General features: G+C 33.9%; 2 protein-coding genes across 2 annotated transcripts in view; both read right to left on the bottom strand.

The window, feature by feature from the left end:
- The window catches only part of LOC149016356 (RNA-binding (RRM/RBD/RNP motifs) family protein), a 28,586-nt gene extending 26,306 nt beyond the window's left edge, over positions 1–2,280 (bottom strand). Inside the window, exons 1-3 of the mRNA XM_089157500.1 lie at positions 2,204–2,280; positions 1,843–2,048; positions 1,633–1,722 (exon numbers count right to left, since the gene is read on the bottom strand). Coding sequence (XP_089013626.1) covers positions 1,633–1,722; positions 1,843–1,860 — 108 coding nt within the window. The 5' untranslated portion in view covers positions 1,861–2,048; positions 2,204–2,280. The remainder of the gene's footprint in view (positions 1–1,632; positions 1,723–1,842; positions 2,049–2,203) is intronic.
- An 8,216-nt stretch (positions 2,281–10,496) lies between these two features.
- On the bottom strand, positions 10,497–13,256 carry LOC149016355 (triacylglycerol lipase OBL1-like). The gene is made up of 5 exons (XM_089157499.1): positions 12,902–13,256; positions 11,985–12,181; positions 11,868–11,901; positions 11,147–11,760; positions 10,497–11,013 (listed from the first exon to the last, which is right to left on the bottom strand). Exons 1-5 carry the CDS (start codon positions 13,215–13,217, stop codon positions 10,726–10,728), a joined length of 1,449 nt encoding a protein of 482 aa, XP_089013625.1. The 5' UTR covers positions 13,218–13,256; the 3' UTR covers positions 10,497–10,725.
- Between the last annotated feature and the right edge of the window lie 6,910 nt (positions 13,257–20,166).

The following is a 20,166-nucleotide window of genomic DNA, read 5'->3' as shown; positions in this document are numbered from 1 at the left end:
AAAAAAATGATAGTGATAAAAAAAATTAAAAGAAAAAACATAATAATTCTCAATGAACAAGTGGAAGTCAAACGATGCAATCTAACCCATGTTTCAAAATATTTTCAAATAGACTCTTTAAGGGCTTGAATTTGTGACCAAGCATTCAGCAAGTTAGCACTTGACCAACATGCAAGAACAACCTCCAATGGAAGTCATAAAAATTGTGTTATGTTGCATCCACAACAAACTTATTCAAAATATAAAAACCAATTATCATTATCTTCATTTCTACAAGGTTGTATCCACTGCACAAGTCTCCCACATTTAGCTGGGGATCTAGGGAGAGGTCAGACACATGCAGCCTTAGCCTTGTTTCCAAAGAGGCTGCTTCCAGCACCTGAACCAGTGACCAAGTATTCAGAAAAAGAGCACTTGACTAATGTGCCAAGCACAACCTCCTTTTATACAGGATAAAATTTTATTTCACAATAAACCACAAGAAAAAAGATCAGGTCAATGATAGGCATAGCAACCAAAGCCAAAGCTACTAGTAAAACTTGAAATATTTTGAAGGTAATTGAAAACGAATAGATTACAAGATAAAACTTTATTTCACAATAAACAACAAGAAAAACGGCAGGTCAATGATAGACATGGCAACCAAAGTCAAAGCTACTAGAATAACTTGAAATATTATGAAGGAATTGAAAATGAATAGAACTAATAAGAGTGTAATATAATAATCAGCTACTAGTATAACTTGAAATATTATGAAGGAATTGAAATGAATAGAAAATGCAAGTATAATATAAATCATCAACTTTTGTCTTGATCTTACTGCAAGGGGATGAATGAGGGTGGACAGTGAAAGTAATGAAACAAACATTGTCGCCCCCAACAGGATTTGGTAAGTGAGCATCCCATAAATAATGCTGAATAACTGCCAAGGAATGGTTTAGAAGCTAAAATTTGAATGGTTTTTATGTGTAAGAAATAGTAGTATTGTTTTTACTTTCTGATAAAGTTCCTACATAAACCTTTTGGTTAGAAGCTAAAGTTTAAGTGTAAGAAATAGTTGTATCCTTTTTCCTCTCTGATAAAGAGCTAGGATAAACCTTCTGACAACCTTATACACTTCTTTCTCCACATCACGCATTACATGCTTCAAATTCTTTACCAACCATTTGATCCTAAAATCAATTGTTATTGAGATTTCGTAATGCCAGAATCAAACACCGAGTAACAGACTTCCATCAGAAAAGACATTAAAAAGGGAACTTTGCCTAAAACCTCAGGTACCACCACAACACAACATTAAGGCAAGCCAACACATAAGAAAGACACTTACAAAAACAAAACCTTTGGGCGAAAAATTGACAACACAATGAAGATAAAATAATTGCTGCATAGAGGGATAAACACAATGAAGATAAAAGAACTTAAAAAACAACATAAATGAGACAAACAGAGTTCACACAGACACAATAAATCATAGAAGTGCTACTATACATTAAACTGACAACACAATACAGATAAAAGAATTTTTAAAAAGAACATAATTAGAGAAAACAGACTCATACAGACACAAGAAATCAATAAACATACATAGGAAACGCGAATCTGGAGGTGAAGGATAGACAACTAACTAACCTTCATCACAATGCAATCTTCCAATTCTCCAAATTTGCTCATATACTCCCTGAGCCCTTCGGTATCAACATCCCAGGGAATCCCAAGAACCTATAAAACAGATGGAACTTTTCCTTTCATTCTTTGAGCCACCACAGAATTTATTCAATAGCCCATGAGAGGGGAAAGGGGAATGGGGAGAAAAGGAAAGAGGAGATGAATAAAACTTACCACAAGCTTACGGTCCATGAGGTTTGAGAAGGCGATTCGAGGGAAGAAGAAGAAGAATAAGAAATAGAGTTACAGGGAAGAACCCTAACTCACTTCTATAAGGAAAGATCTGACGACCCCCTCAATCTCTCTCTTCTCTCCCTCTCGCTCTCGCTCTCGCACTCGCGTTCTCACTCTTATCTCCCTATGCCTCTCACACTCGACCCCTGCACACAAGCACATCTCTTTCTCACGGACACAAAACAAATCGAAAAAACTAACCATATTGTTTTCCTCTGTTCGGAACTTCAACAACTGAGATTCGAGCAATGGAAGGAAGATTAAAGCAGTAGAAGGCCTTAATATTTACACACCCACTCACCTTTCCTTCAACTCTCTCTCGAAGCTCGCTCGCTCAAAATCTACCTCTCCTCGCGCTCAGCTCTCCTGTGCATAGCAGCATCCCTTGGTCGTTCCGTTCTTTAAATATCCTGGTTCCAATTATTTTTCCGCACTTGCCACACCAGTGGGCCCGTGCAAATATTTCTGCTAAACCGGTGGTCCGGTATCTCCATTTTCTCATTTTGGTTCGGTTTTTTTTTTAGGTCTGAATTACATTAAAAATCAAGTACATTTAAACCAAAAAGTTAAGGTCAAAAGACATATACAAACGAGTAGAATCTACAATAAATAAAAGTGGTATAACCCCACCAAGTTCCGTTTAAGGAGAATATGCAAGCTTGCACCCCTAGCCAGAAAATTAGCAAAACCATTTGCAATCCACAAAAATGATCTTTTGTGATTGCTTTCCCTATGGTGTCCAAGAAAAACCGGTTACCAAAAAACAAAAAATATCTAGAAAAGACCAACTAAAGATACAATGTTTATAATCAAGTAATTTGCATTGGTTTAATATTTTTTATGACCAAAATATCCGTATGTCTTTCAATAATTTATTCTGCCTTTTAATCAATTTAACTACCAAAACAAATATTACCAAAGTAATTTTTTTTTTAATTACCAAATTAAACTCCCTTGCAAAAAAAAAAAATTAAGTGGTATAGTTTGAAAATGAGGGCGAAAGGTAAACAATTCCCTTTGGTTTTTAAACGAAGACAAAAGATAAGTAATTTGCTTCAGATCCATTGATTTATGTCTTCATTTTTCGGTATTGAAGCCTTGGTTTTCGAACCTCAATAAGAGGTTTTGATCCTCTTGAATCTTTTTGTTTAATTTTGAAGGTCTAACTGGGACCAATAGCTGCTGCAAGTGCTCTAATCACCATGAAAGTAAATTTATTATGAGAAGTGGTAGAGGCCTAGATCATTATTAAGATTCGAAACCTAGACTCTTAAAGAAGGTCGCAACACAAAAGGATAGCTTTTACCTGGACTCGATATGTTTTTTTTTTCTTTTTCTTTTTCTTTTTTAACTTGTTTTGTTGTTCAATATTGATTGCAGCACAAAAGGATTACCTTTCAATGTCTAGTTTTGGTCTTAGCACAAGTTTTTGCCTTTCCCTATTTCTAATAACCGTCAACACAACTTATTATAACACTATATTTAAAGTTCTACCATGCTCGATGCTTTATTTTTTAGAACTAATATCCATCTAAATGGACTCAATCTTATGGATAATATATTATATCATTAGTTAGTGGCATTAAAATTAAGTTAAGGAATAGAAGGTTGTTATTTTACAATATGATTGTCTTTGAATTCCTTGTATTCAAATATACTGATTTTGTTATATAGGGCCTAGCAAATGCAATACACTTAGACTTTCCGAATGTTCATTAGACGATATGCTGCTAGCACTTCTATGAAAACTTCAAAAGGTTATTTTTCAGGTCTTTTGCTAAAGTCACATTTTTGAAGTGCATGTAAGTCTTTCACCTGATCTCAATTTATTCTAGAGATGGACAAAATTAGAGACACAAGTGAAGAAGCTTATGATTGACTGATGAAGACACGCACTCATACATATGTGGACAAAGCTTGCATTTGATGAAATTGCAAGAAATGACCCTATCACAAGTAATATTATAGAGACATTCAATAGCTGGCTAGTGACCTTAGACTTGTGCATGACCATCTTCTTGATAGACAATTTTAGAGTTAGAGTAAATAACAAAATCACTGGAGGTATGAAGATGACTTTCAGTTTAGGGCTCTTAAACATATGACATCATACATTCAAATCACCTTTGACATATTTAGTATCCAAGTAGAGATTGTTTTGTCCATGTCTGTAATCAAGAAACCTACGAGGCAATGGATATAACTTCATGAAGATTTGTGGTAAGGCTAAGGGATCGCATATGTGATTGTGGGGCTTAGATGTTTACTAGGGTTCTTTAGTGTTAGTGGGGTGAAAATAATGGGATATTTTCAATTGCCTATAGGATTGTAGAACCTGAGGGCAAATATATTTGGCTATTCATTATCTATCGATTAAAACAATCAATTGAGACATGCATGGAGAAAACTAAAGCCCCTTATATTCCAATAACCATTATGATAGACAAGCAAAAGGTATGTTAGTAATCCCAGTACTTTGGTTTTGTTTTAATAAACTATATAAGGTTGTCATCTTAAAATTATATTTGTTTTATTTTATAGTGCCTTATTGGAATAATCTTAGTCATTTTCCCTGAGCCAAATCATAAGTATACAATAATTTTAAGAAATTATTTGACAATGGATCTACATTAAGGAAATTGTTTTAGGCTACCATCAAAGTTTATACATGATTGACTTTGAGAAAGCTATTGAATGAATAAAAAAGGAAAAGAAGAGTGTATATGATTGATTAATGGATATCCATACTGTTTAAATATGGAGCAAATATGCATTTGATCATGGGGAAGGACCTTGCACAGAAAAACTAATCATAACATTAGTTGATTATTAAATCATAATTAATAATGAGGAGCTTGCAGAAAAAGTTGACAACGTGTAACTTTACTTAATCAATCACTCTATGGATCAAAGACGACTTAATGAACAATTAAAAGGTACTAAGTATTGTAACCCAACTTAAGTTGGGAACAATATGTATGAGATACAAGATAACTTTAAGAGGTATGTGGTGGACAAAGGTAATTTGACACATGACAATGGTGTATATGTTGCATCAAGGTTGCAATGCAGACATTTGTGAGAATGCTTAGGTATACAAATAGATCTATGCTTATAACGGAGTATGTTGATCCTTAGTTTAGTGCAAAGAGATACATTGTAACATATGATAAAATGATTGATCTTATGCTTGATCCTAGCTCTATTAAAGATGTTGAACTCCTTCCTCCATTTATCAAAAGGTCAACTGGTAGACCATATAAATCAAAGAAGAGAGAACTTGTTGAACTGCCAAAGGAAAATATTAACAAGAGGTCTAACATTGCTAGGTATGGAAAATGTAAGGCATAGGAGATCTTGTAAAGGTGGTCCAATTAAAGAGAAATAGGTATCTTCTAGTACATTTGCTAACATACCAAAAGGAGTGAAGGTAATACGCCTATAACAGTTTTATTTTTTAATTTTTGTTCAAATATCTACATAGACCTAAAACATTTTTGAACTTATTCTCATGTTACACTATTGATATCTTTATTATTTGATTTTTTATGGAATTCAAAGGAAACAAGTGACTGATTCCGAATATGAGACAAGTTTTCAACAATCATTTATATTTATATTGACAACAAATCAATAAAATATTGTTCATAAAAATATCTATCAAGAATGCTAAAGAAATGGTAAGGATAATTTCAATAGCTAGCAAAGCTAGTCGATGAGAAGGTTAGGTCCCAACTTGTTAGTTATATGTTATATTCTATCAATAAGCTACACATTAACATTATTTCTCATTATGTAGTTATATGTCAAAGTTGCGCACTATGGAGTTTAAATGATTGTGGAGCTAGAAAGGCTACCCATCCACAAATGGTTGGAGTAAAGATGAATATGCATTTGAGAGTTGCCTTAGAGGATCTAAGAGTGTTATATATAATTGTTGAATTTAAATGCTTCAAAAGTTTTTTCTATTTGTTTTATTTTGTGACCCATTTTTTCCTTTTTCTCCAGAGTGTGTATACTCGTTTTATTATTGGAACAATGTAGTTGGTTTGCTTCATAGTTTGTATTAAGTTGGCAAACCAATGAGAATTGCTAGGAGAGATTCATATATTAAACCAATGTTGATTACCTTATTTATTTATTATATTCAGTCCTAAGAATTTAGAAAATGTAGTAATATTAACAAAATATTTTTTTAAAGACTAGAGTAATAAGAAAATTCAAGAACTATCATATATGCTAGAACAATCAAACTTATTTTAGTTCCTTTCCTTCATTTTTCCAGTTTCCTGATTAGTTTAACATACTTAATCAATTCAAGATTAGTTTAGCTTTTACTTTTAATCTCAAGTTTGTTTTGTCAGTTTTTCTACGTAAGTTTGTTACAGTCATGTCCATAAATTTGATGGATAAAAAACTAGCCTTTTGACTATGGTTATTTAATGGTTTAGAATACTCTCCTGTGTTGCGATATTTAAGGAACAATTACTAGTGATGATTCAAGCCTTATATATTAGTTGATGATTCTTGAAATATCATAATGTAATATGAAATTTTGAGTATTGTGCTCTACTTATAAAGCAAGAATTGAAATAAATCATTTATTTGAAAATTATGAAGCACATCTAGATGTTAGTTTATTTTCTTCATTGTTATTCTTTCAATTTTTTATGATTTAAAATCTAAATTCATAATCGAATCAAAAGAATCTTGATGGTTTTGAAAACCATCTTTTTGAAACTTGTTTATGTTCCAAATGCTCTAGTAATGGAGCTAAAGATTCACAACCTTAGACTTTAGGTTGTTCTATTCCCCCCTCTTTGTAAAGACGTTAGTTGAGGAAGATTTGCCAAATCAAGTGCATAAGAAAGTGGACCGTGGAGTTCAATGGGATCTTTGTGTTGGCTGCAACAACATCGTCAAATTTATATCTAAATCAACATTTCACCATTTCAACTATTGAACACAGGGCAAAAATGATGAAGAGCCAAAAGTGGGGCACATAATCAATTTTATTAATATTAAACACAAAAGCAACCAATACATAAATCACATACTTAAGAGCCTACCCTTCAAATGAATACCACTTGATCTATCAATCAAGCGTTATGATGTTAACTGTTCATTTTAGCCCAACCAATCATAATATGATCAAATGTTTCTGTACCCAATTTATTTGAAAAGTGATCGAATGAAGTGACTATTTTTAAGTGGTCAACTTAAATTATCAGATTCGGTAGAATCAATATGTGTAGAAAAACATTCTACCAAAAAAAAAAAAAAGTGTAGAAAAACATTTAACTGCAAAATGGAAATTTCACAAGCATGTGATTTTTTAAGTATTTTCATTTGTTTCTAGTTTTCTTTAAAGGCTTTCTATTATTTGTTCATTAAGGAAGCACAGCCAGTGGTTATTCTTGAATATTGATTAAACTAATTATATTGCTTCGTACCAACTCCCCCATACAATAATAAAAAAAAAACCACATACAAACACACGCTCAAAAATGTATATAATGCCTTAGGATTTCTTTATAGTGCAATTGACTTTTTTCTTGTAGAAACTTAAGTTTTACGTTTGCAAAACATTTCTGCTAGCTGGCAGGTGGCAGGTGGCAGGTGGCATGTGGAGTATTGATGGATAGGTGGGCCTTGGGTCACCTATAAGTTGGCTGTTCTATTTTTGTAGAGTAGCCTACCATCTTGTGAATTTTACCCTTAGTATTTTCAGTTATCAAATCAAATGAGGTTGATGCAACTGTATTGGATAGATATAGGATTATGTAGACTAGCAATCCATGAATGTAAAAGCACAAAACCACGTATTAACATATTTGTACCAAATATTGTTTACTATCTAATCATTTTTGAAAATACAGACTATGTAGACTTTTTGGTTGGGCAAGGCATTTACAAATTAAAAAGCTTTGGGTAGAAAGTGATTCAAAAGTTGTGGTGACTTTAATACAGCAGAAGAAAATACCTTGGTATATCTTTCATATGTGGAGAGAGTTACAAGAATATTTGTTGACTATAGATTGGAAGATTTCACATTGCTATCGTGAAACTAATACAGTGGCAGATTTTTTGGCAAATTCGCCAGTTAAAACAGGAACTTCTGATATTAACATTCCTTGGTCAGCTTCAATCCTTAATGAACTTGATGTGGATGCCTCTAGACGTCCTAGATTTCGTTTTATAAGTTAGTGGTTTTCTAATCTGAGCAGGAACCAGTGAGGAAGGGTGTCTTGGGGGCAATAGTTGTTGCAGGTAAGGGAGGTTGGTTCTTTATACGGTATTAATTGATGTACTTTTAATATTTCTTCTTTGCTTAATATAATGATCCTTTTAGCAGAAAAAAATATAATGTAATACTTTTGGCCTGAACTTGCCATGTCATCAAAGGGGACACTTGGAAAATTTGTATAAACATTTTGTGTTCAACTAAGTTGTTTATTTTTTTAGCGTTTGCACCCAGATTGAAAGCCCATCAAGATTGGAAGATTTGCCTTAGAGATATCTACTCCAATGAAGCTTATTACTGCAACTCTTGCTGCCTCATAATATTTGAGTATAACTAAACTATGATCACCATCCCCCAACTCTCATGATGCTTAATTCGGATTTAAATGTTGTGTTGTTTATGTTTCATTCATATGCTTAATTTGACTGTATGTATGGGAAATGACTCTGCTTTTTTTGCTTTGCTAATAAACAAATTAATATATTTGAATCTTAATAATCCAAAGATAATCATATTGTAAGATTGCAACCTTCTCATTCCTAATTAATTTTCATGTCGATAAGTAACGATATGATATACTACCCATAAGATTGGGTTGACTAAGATAGATCTTAATTCTGAAAAATAGAGCATCAAACGTGATAGAACCTGAGACACTGTGTTCCAATAACCTGTGTTAAAATTTGTCATAAACAAGGAAAAACAAAAAGTCGTGTTACTACCAAATTTAGACATTAGAAAGTTCGATACTAAATAGAAACAAAATACACATTTTATACCATTGGATCATAGAAATCCAACTTACTTAAATTATATGAAATAGACAACTAGGTTTGCACAACAAAAAAAAAAAGAAAAAACATACCAAGTTTAAGTAAAAAGTATATTTTGTGCTGCAACCACTGTTAAGAATCTAATCTTGAATCTTAATAATGATATAGGCCTCAACTGCTTGTCAGAATAGCTTCTCTTTTCATGGTGATTGAAGTATTGGTTGTTGCCATTGCTCCCAAACAAAGCTTCTAAACTGAACAAAGGATTCAAGAGGAGAATGACACCTCCTATTGAGGGTTGAAAACCAAAGCTTTGATACCTAAAAATGAAGAACCAAATCGATGGATTTGAAGCACTATTCACCTTTGAGTTCTGCCTTCATTTCAAAAGTTGCAAAGGGAACTCTTTGCCTTCTTTTTGCAGGTATTTAATATAGTAATATTACAGTTACAAAAGGGCTTTGAAGCTTCAAACTGCACCTTCACTTTCATTCTATCGAGGGAGTTTGGTTTGGTAACTTTCTATTTTTATTTTTTTAGTAATTTTATTTTGATAAATTGAGTAAAAGAAAGAAATCTAAAAGGACACAGGGGTATTTTGGTTAGAAAATCGTTTAATTATTAACTAAGTGTATTTTTCTTTGAATAAAAGTTAACTGAGTGTCATTGATTGGTCTTTTTGGATACTTCAAGGGAGACAAATGCAAAAGATCAATTTTTTTGAACAAGAAATGACATAGGTCAAACATTAGGGGGTCCAAATGAAAATTACCCAACAATTAGTTTACCAAGTGTTGGCTCAGTTGATAAAGATCAACACCTCTTTGTAAGGAGATCGATAAGGGTTCAACTCTCCGTAGGGTGTGTGTAATGTCCCGCTCCCCCTAATGAGCATAGAAGTACCTTTTAAAAGGAAAAGAAACAATTAAGATTATTTATGGCTTGAACTATTGGGCCCCAATATCTCAACCCAAGGTTGAGTGTGCCATGATTAGGAATGGGCCTAATGGCCCATACCCGGTCCAACTCAGTTATATATTGAGAAAAATCATTGAGAATCCATGTCCAGTTCATTTCTATATACATTTTTCTGATTAAAATCATTATTCAAGAAAGAAAATGCTACCCTACATGTTGATTAATATATATATATATATATATTTTTTTATAGATTAAAACTTAGATTAAAACGAAATTAGTGCTGAAAACACTTACAAATACTACATATAGTGCTATTACAGTTATCCATCTGTAAGAATCCTGTTTTTGCATAATATTCTAAATATAATTGAAGCATTGGGTTGTGGAAATCCAAAAAAACCACATGTTTTGATATAGTAGTCAGGTTCATTAACTTGGGAAGTTCCTTGAGAGGCCATTTTGCTCTCGTAGGGTTTGGTAAAATTTGTTTGATAAAATGAACGTTTGTCCATACTTCATTTATCGTTATCCCTTCTGCTACCCTACCATGTTGGCATACCACATACAGCTCTTATGCCTGAAAACACGCACGTGCTAATAAAATGTTGAAATTTTCACCTTTCCATAGGAGTGTAACAGTAAATTCACTTCTCGATGACAAATGATATTCTTATTTCTCATATTTCAAACTCTAGGCAATATGGTTGCACATAAATCATTGTTGACAAACTGTTCAACAACTGCATTTTAACACGATGATACATTATTCAGGATTATGATATTCCCCTCAAAAAAATAAAAAAATAAAATTTCACACCATTTTTTTTCCGGTTGGAGAGTAACCAACAAAATCTAACATTTCTAGATAACATTATGGATTTTAGATTAATATTCAATACGTTTTTCTCGATTCAGTCCTTGCTGAGTTGGGAGGGATGGAACCGAGGTGCACAATCTGGTAGAGTTTACATAATCTTGAGGTCCATGAGCTACTATTCCAGGGATAAACAATCCAAGAAACCTTAGGATTCTTAGAGTCCAACCTTCTGCATAATCTGGTCCCTTCATGAATGGAATAATGAAGCTTCTAATCAGCTCCCACATTGCATTGAAGTGATTGGGAATTGCATCCACTATTGAGAAGTAATTCTTGTTTGGTTCCTCTTTCACAATCTGTCAAGAAAAACAAAGATGATCAACATTGCAGGAGAGAGAGAGAGAGTCATCATAAGGCAGAAGCTGTTATAACAGAAGCAAAGTTCCAAAGTGCTTAAACAGGAGGATAGAGTCATCATAAGGCACTTACTTTTCCATCATAGAAGCTGTTATAGCAGAAGCAAGTTCCAAAGTGCTTAAACAGGAGGATAGAGTCATCATAAGGCAACCTTGGAACAATGTCGTTACAGTAGACAAATCTCAAATATTTAACAGTGTGAACCTTGAATCGTTTGTTCATGTATTCTCCAAGCCTCTGATCACCAACTCTAGGCTGCCCAAATGTATAAACGCCTTCCAACTTCTCCAGCAACCATGTTTCATCATGTAAAGACAATACCAATGGGAAGAGAATAGCTAGTGCACCACCCAAACTATGCCCAGTTACAATGAACTGTGCCTGTTCATTCTTCCTCAGCAAGTCTTCCAGCGATTCCCTGATTGAATAATAAGCCAGAGAAGCTTTGTTCTCTCCCAGTTTTAATTTCTTTGGCCATCCCAATTCTTTTTGTAGCCCTAGAGCTTTCATGAAACCACCATGAACCTTTCCTACACCTTCGAGCTCATACCAAGACATGTCAATATCTGTAATCCAATCATCAGCATTGAAAGGTTCAGTTCCTCTGAATGCTACCATGATAATATCTGGGTTTGTCTCTTTATCTTGGAACATGAAGGCCTGTGTTGTCTCTTTACCTTCGTAATCTGCATGCAACATAATATTTAAGTAGCTAGTTTCAGTGCTACAAAGGGAGAGAAATCTAGAGTACTACTAGTGATGGGAATTAATATTGCTTGAGTATGCTTCTTACCATTCCAGAAATTGTAGAATCCCAGGAATTTCATCTGCAACAAAACAGAAGATTCAGTTATTTAAGAAAACTAGGAAAAAACCCAGATGAATTTTCCATGAAGAAAAAAATTAGTACCTTCCAGTTATCTGTGACAACATTTTGGATAAAAGCTTCATTTTCATAGGCTATTTTAGAGGCCATCATAGAGAGTGCTCCACAGTATCTGCTATCTCCATACTTGATGCTCTTGTCTAAGTCCAGTCTTGTATCCAGATTTCCAATATATGATGTGAAAGTAGCAGAAGATTTTTCTGGAGGCATTTCAACACTCCCTACAACCATCAACCCACATGAATTCTTAATAATTCAAATTAAGAATAATTTTTTTTGGATGAATAAATAGTTCATTACCAAAAGGAAATGGAAGCCCAGATGGGATGGGCCCAACAGAAGGGTTGGGAGAACTCGGCCCAGTAGGGATAGAAAGGAGGGGAGTGACAGGCCCATAAAATTAAATAATTATTAACAACTCTTGGGTGACCTTATATATATATATTATTAAAACCATTAACTGTTGGCCGTTGAGCAAGTAAGGCAAGTGGCTCAATAATTAGAACAATTTCACATATTCTAAATTTCCATATGATGAGAAAAAATGATTATTTTTTCTTCAACATGCTAATTTTAAAAACTACTTCATCTTTGGGAATTTTGCTGTGGATTGAAGTTTTTCTTTGATTTCATGATCAAACCCTTTTGATTTCTGTCTTCTAAGTTAAGACTGGTTGGAAGAAATTCCTAGCTCATCTAATAAACTTTCCGCTTGCTCCATAATATGGATTAATGGGTCCTTAATTACTTCATTCCCATTCCATGCAGCTAATTAAACTGTTCAAACCAAAGCTTAAACAGTAAATTAAAATAATTCAATGATCTTGCTTCTTGAGAGATATTTGAATCAGCTGGGTTCACTAGTTCATATTTGATCTGCTCAAGCGATCAAACTGAGTTTGAACAGTTTAAGGTGAAGACAAGGAAATCAGAAGACAAACCTGTTATGAGGTTGCAGATAAACTTGATGAAACCTCCATTACACAAAAGAAGGTTCAGCCACTGCTCATACACAGAACCAGCCCAAGACATGGGCTTTGCTGAGAGGTGAAGAATCTTTTGTATGAAGACGGATACAAAGATGACCAACCGGTAATGATGATCGGCCACCTTCTTGCTGTTCCTATGAAGTTCTACAAAGTTTCTTTTCTCCAAGTCACTGGAGAATAAGAGATGGAGCAGTTCCATAAAACTTGCTTCCTTATGCTTCAGGAAAAGAAAGTTTTCACTGAATCCCTCATTGCAGTTGCAAGCCATGGAGAGAGAGAGAGAGAGAGCCGAGAGAGAGGGCAGAATAAGAGGAAGAAGAAATTGGTTCAGGCTTCAAAGTCTCAAATTCTACACACCCTTGGGATACATGAAGATATGACTTGTATTTAAATGTGTAGTTCGTACAACTTATTGCCTCAACGCGTAAGAGAGATTAATGAAATTGCTTAATATTTATCTTAGTAACTCATAAAAAACTAAGTCCTTCCATGGATCAAGACAACATATGAATTTAAAACAATATAAACCAAAGAATTAGTCAGAAGTCAAGAAACCCATTTAGACTTTGTATTTTTCTGATGTAAAACCAAACTAATTAGGCAACTGGGTCCTCATTGACTTGGTAATGACTTTCAAGTCGTTAAATGTGAAACATTAGTATAATTGTTCACTTTGAACATCCATGATTATTACCATTTATAATTAATTGAACAGAAGACCTGACTTCATACCTTAAATGTAGGACCATTTCTGGATCTTTAGAAGACTTCATTATATACGTTATTGATTGGCATGATTCTGAACTAGAAGTTCAAGAGAGTACAATACTGGGTCTTACAGATATGACTGTCCTTAATTAGCTATTAAGAGAATGGTGAGGCAAATAATGGAGATGGAACAACTTAGTTTAGTTCATAAAGTTCTAAATTTACCATTAAAGTGATCAGATTTTTGCTAGAATGGAGATGTCTGTTCCTTGAGATCGACCCGTTAGCTACACGATACCGTGCGCTTGCGGTTATTTTTAATTTCACAAACAAGTTTTTGATATGCCACTTTATAATTAATCTCTTAATGATAATGCGATAGTGCAATGATTCACAGATTTTAACTTATTATTTAAACTAAACGAGTGGTCCTAATCCATACATCCAATGCGATCGAATTGAAACGAAAAATAAAGCAAACATAACCAATGCATAATTAATGAAGGCAGAAAAAAATGCGAATGATAAATAAATAAAAATTAAAGAGAAATGATCCGAGTGTCAGCTTTGGATCTAGGGAAGGGGAGTATAATTATAATGACTTTGACCGTGGACCCTTTGCCATAGCTTACAGTCAACCGAGTGGGGGAATGGATATGAGAGAAAAACAAATTGTAGAAAAGAAATAATTAAAGCAATAAAAGGAAAGGGAAACCTTAACTAAAGAGAGGCACGACCGGAGGCATCTCTGATCAAGGATCTAAGGGAAGGGAGAACAATAAATAAATGCTGAAAGTAAATCTTAAATTAAGAATATATATGGAGGGGTAGATAGAAGTGGGAATGGAGGAGGGAGAGAAGCTTATTAAAGAAGGTTACTTACTTGCATATTTAAACTTCAAATAATAAAAAAAAGAATTGAACAAACGATTTGAATCTCAACAACCCTAACAACCAACTCTAGATCTAGAAAAATGATCTAGATTTGCAATTGCTAGACCCAGAGAAAAACGAATCCTCAAACTTGAAACTTGAACTTGAAATTGCATTACATAGAAAAAATAAACCTAAACATTCATTCTAGAAATTAAAATCTAATGAAAGCAATCAAAGAAAACTAAAGAAAGCTTAAAATAAACTGAAGAGAAAAGAAAACGTGCTTTTCCTAAGCTCTAAAACATGTCCTCCCTTGATGGAATATGCTCTCCTTTTATAGAATTTACATGGGATATGAATCTTGACAGAATTTGAATCAAACTCGGAGTTCCTATCTGACTCAACCAATTAGGGTTTTGGCATACTGATCGGACGAGCTTAGAGAGATAAAATGCACAATTATACCATTGGATTTGAGGATCAAGAAGTCGTGAAGCTCTCCTCCAAAAATCAGCTCGATCGGACATCGGATGACCATTCAATGAAGGGATTGATCGAAATTGAACAGAGACATTCAAAAACGGGATTTTCCCCTCTTTCTTTTGTGAATATATTTATTTTTCCTCTTTTTATTTTTTTGATCAAATCCCAAATAGGAAATAAGATATTGAAGTATGCAAAGACTATTTTCTCCATTAGGACTTTCTCAATAATATCTCTGTAGATTTGATTTGTAATTTATAATCTCAGCCGTAGATCAAAATTTGTTTATTTATCTCTAAAATATTTTGGAGTTGGTCTATAATCACATCTCTAGCCTATTTTCACACTTGAGAAGTTGATCGGACCTCTTAATTTGTAAAATTGCGTGTTTCACACCCAAAACTCTAAATATTTGTTTAAATTTTGAAAAATCATAAAATTTGCAAAAACAACATAAAATCCAAGGTAACTCCACTCTAAGTGTGTAAAATGCATGCTTTGTGCCCTAAGATTTCACACATAAATGTGCTCATCAGTGCCTAACATGGAATGGATGTCATGTGGATTTCATTGAATTTTGACCGCACAAAAGAGCATGTATAGATTATACAAACTTAAATGAATTAAATCGTTTTACCAAATAAAAAAAAGAGTGAAACAAACTGATTTTTTCTTGATCTGAATCGAACCATTCTTTTGTGTAGCTGATATTAATGAAACTCAAGTGATGTCTATCAAAGACATCACAAGTACCATTACATTAGACGCACCAACCAAGCAACATACCTTAGTTGGATTCACTGACTTGGATAGAATATAGAGGCTGCCAAAGCATGCATGCAGTAGTGCTACAACTGAAGTCTGACAGGTAGATTAATCATACTGTGTTCACCAAAACACCCATTTCAGATTAATCATTTTTCTTAAGTTACACTATGCATTTAAAAGGCCTCAAGTGTAACATTTAAAATGCCTATGTTCTTGCATGTGGATTTGATCTCGTTCTCCTTCTTGACATTCAGTTTTTAAATTAATGTCAGCTTTGTTAAGAACTTGATTCGTGATACATTATCTTTGAATTTGGCTTTGACCTTATTAATTAGGTTTTTTAGAATTTGATATCTTGGAGACAGATGCACAACCATGAAGCACACAAGTAGAACACACTCACAATAGCAAGGAATTTAATGTAGCTTGGTAAAATTACTTACGTCCCCAAGAGAGAGAGTTTTCACTATTTCCTAAAAACCTTATCACTCTCATCCTTTATAAAGTATTACCCTTTGCTTACCTTGTTCCCTAAATTATCATGCAAAGATTATTTATAAGGAAACACAATACCATATTTTCCATATAATTACAATTCTATCTATATATAGGTAATTGCCTCCATACCCGTTTCAATTATAATACGACCAAATTAATACTAATTATACATACGGACCCGTAGAATGCAAGACAGACCTAAACCAACATCATAAACCATGATTATTGGCACATCATATACTATTACTAACAGTAAAATATTAAAGAAAAAAATTATGTTTGAGAATTTATTGTGGCTTGTAGTTTTCCTTTTGTTGATAACTGATACTTGATGTGAAGTAAACTGAAAATAAAGAAGAACAATAAGAGGTTTAACATGGTTCGGTTGTAGAAATCAACCTACGTCCAAGATGGAGAGCTGCAACTGAGTTTTCTTATTGATGATCAATGATATGTATGATATGTATATAAATAGAGAAGCTTAAGAGTATTCATCAGTTTACAACTCTTTTAGTTTCAAACGCCTATGGTGAGAGGTTGGCTGTGTGGAAGTCCCACTGTTGAGGTATCATGCATGAGATAGAACTCTTCATTTTGAGGTAAGTATTGCCTTGGTTAGTTAAAACAACTTGAGGGGTTTTACTTGAGAAATAAGATTCCTTATTTATGTCCTTATCTGTCTCATGCGATCTGGTGTGGAGGAGTCCATGTAGGACTCTCTTAGGTTTTTCAATATGGACTCTTGGTGGTTCCCTAACATGCCCCCACAAGCTCAATGACAAGAATGTAATGTTGAGATTGGAAATCAGGAAATTGAACCGCTGAGATGATAGTGGCTTGGTGAAGACATCTTTCAACTGATCCTCGGTAGAGAGGAATCTGACTCAAGTTGTTGTTTAGCAACTTTATCACGAACAAAGTAGTAATCGATCTCCATATGCTTCATGCATGCGTGAAAAATAGGTTTGGTAGTAAGATGAGTGACCCCCACATTATCATACCACGAAGCCGGAGGAGTGGATAAGAAGATCTATAGCTCATTCAAAAGATATTGAAGCAAGAGTCAGTTCGGCTGCAGTGTTTGGCAATGGCTTGTACTTTGACTCTGTACTAGATCGGGCCACCGTGGCCTACTTCTTGGAACTCCAAAACACCAGATTTTGACCCAAGAAAATTGCATACCCTCTAGCTATTTTCTATCATCAGGGCAACAAGCCCAATCTACATCTGAAAACACACACAATTTAAAACATGAGAATTTATGAATAAGCAGTAATGGCACCACCGAGAGCTACCTAAGGCTAAAGGCGGCTTTCTGCACCGGGCTCCGAACTTTGACTCCCTCCGGAGCCTCACTTCAATGGCCGCTTCCCGTAGTGCCTACGATGAGCCAGAGAAAGTGGTTGCCCCCGTTCCTTAGTGATGGTACCCTTTAGATAGCAAAGAATCCATTTATATGTGGACCAATGATAGCAGGTAGGGCTTGCATGAACTGGCATACCTTGTTACAACAAATTGGATGTTAGGCCGTGTGAGTTTAGCATACTGAAGACCACCAACAATACTCCTGTAATGGGTAGGATCGATTAGGGGGTCACCCTAGAAAAATACCATTTTTTCAATTATACGTTGGATACATGTATTAATAACTATTGATATGCGTATTTACTAACTATGCCCTTGGAAGTCTCAAACTCTAATCTTGCCTACTGCTTTGCAAGCCACCATGCATTAACAATACAATTACATTTTTTAACTTCACAATGACCATGCCATTGGATCACAAGTCCAAGAAATTAAGCCCTCATTAACACTTTACACTTTAGATTTAGATAGAAATAAATTTAATTTTGTATTCAAAATTTTAATATGGTTTTTATTTATTATTATTATTATTATTATTATTTTTTGGAACTAAGTTCACTTGAACCAGCTTCATGTACCTAGACTATAGATTTTAGGAGTGGTTTTATGTTTGTTTAAATATATAGCGAGGCTTCACCCTAATAATCTTAAGGAAATTCGAATCTTTGACCTCTTACAATGATGTGTTGATTTTTACCAACTGAGCCAACTCCTTAAGATTTTTTATTATAAATTTAATCATTGATGGAGTTCACAAAGCATCAACTAGCTAGGGTAGTTGGTTTCTCATTGACTTGGTAGTAACTTTTGGATGGTTGTGTGTGAAGCATTACCACCACTGTATACATACCTACAAAAATTTAATTAAAAGACTTTTCTGATAATAAATAATATATTATTAAATTTTCGCGTAAAGCATCCAGTTGGAAGAATATCCACAATCTAGAGAGCGTCAACCAGGTTTGATATTATAGCTTTCTTTTGAATCATTTTACAATTTTTGGAATTAATGTTTAATTACATCTATATCTTAGTGATGGGCATATTCTGAGTTAGAAATTTTTTTTTGGAATGAGGTTCATCCGGACCAGCTTGCTCGCACCACGACTACATTCTCAAGGCGCTTTTTATATAATTAATATAGGCGGGACTTCGCCCTTGGCCCCGAGGGAATTCGAACTTTGACCTCCTATGTGGAAGTGTTGGGCTTTGCCAACTGAGCGACCCCTCGGAATTTCTGAGCTAGAAACTCAAGAAATCCATTAGCCTTACAGGGCTGACTGTTCTTAATCAGTCAGTTAATTAAGATAATGGTGAGGCACAAGCAGCCTTTATCATGCTCCCCAAATTTACCATTAAAGTAATTGAGATTGTTGGGTTCACTGACTTGGTTCCATTTGAGGTACTACAATTCGGTTATTAGTTATTTTATTTACTAAAAGATATTATTTATTCAAACCCAAAGATGTATACGGAAAGTCTTCTCTAATATAAACAAGAAAATGGTCAAACACAAGCAATGGAGCAGGGAAAGCATCTGACAAGACATGGGGTGCTGATGACTGATGAGGTGATCTAGACTTGAAAAGAAAATGAAATGGATTTGTAATGAAAGAGAAACTTCAAAGAAAGAGAATGAAGTGGAACAGATACAGAAAGAGAGAAAAACAGAAATATCTTTGTTGGTTCTAGTGTCGCCTAAATTATTATTCAAACGATTCTGCTCCTCTGAGCCCATGGCACCATATTTCTATATTGAAAAACAAGCCTCCACATCAGATCAGACACCAGAAAAGCAGAAACGAGAAACACGAGAAGATTCTAATTTGAGAGGTATGCTCGATTGAGATTTTCATTTGTGGAATTTAAAGAACTCCAAAATAATTTTGAGATTTCTCACTATTTAGGAATAGTTACCGGTGTCACCTTATATCTTAATTCTAATTATAGTGTTAGAAGGTTGCAGGAGGTTGAGTGTGCAATTTCGTTTCTACCCTTCACTAAAATTAAGAAATTATGAGACAATATTGCATTTATTTAGAGAAATCATATGAGATGCTAATTTTGCCTTTATATTCTAGTCATTTTGGTTTTTAAAGAATCAAATTTGATAAGATGACCTGAAAGATAAATAAGTATTAACAAACTCCGAGGTTATTTTTGTGGTTTTTGAAAAAATATACCGATGTCACGTCATCAATAACTAATAAAGCTTATCAATAAGATGCAATAATAATTTGAAGAAAAGTCTAAAGCTGAGTTATTGATTTTTATAAGTACATGAGATAAAGTTATAGTAAAATGCACATCAATAATTATAATGAAAGACAAAATAGACATTACGCATCTAACTTTAACAGCCTCTCAATGCCGTTAGAAATGAGGGGGTAATAGTGATTTAATGAAAAAAAAGGTTAAATTAGTATGATACATGAGGGCAAAAATAGCTATTCCAAAATTTTAATCTAGGTTTAAATCACTAATAGAGGTTTTTTTTTTTTTTTTTTTTTTTGAACAGA

The sequence above is a fragment of the Hakea prostrata genome, chromosome 5 (genome assembly GCF_041222555.1).
Source record: "Hakea prostrata isolate BN-2017 chromosome 5, UWA_Hpros_2, whole genome shotgun sequence".
NCBI classification, from domain to species: domain Eukaryota; kingdom Viridiplantae; phylum Streptophyta; class Magnoliopsida; order Proteales; family Proteaceae; genus Hakea; species Hakea prostrata.
This window is presented reverse-complemented; position numbering and strand designations above follow the sequence as displayed.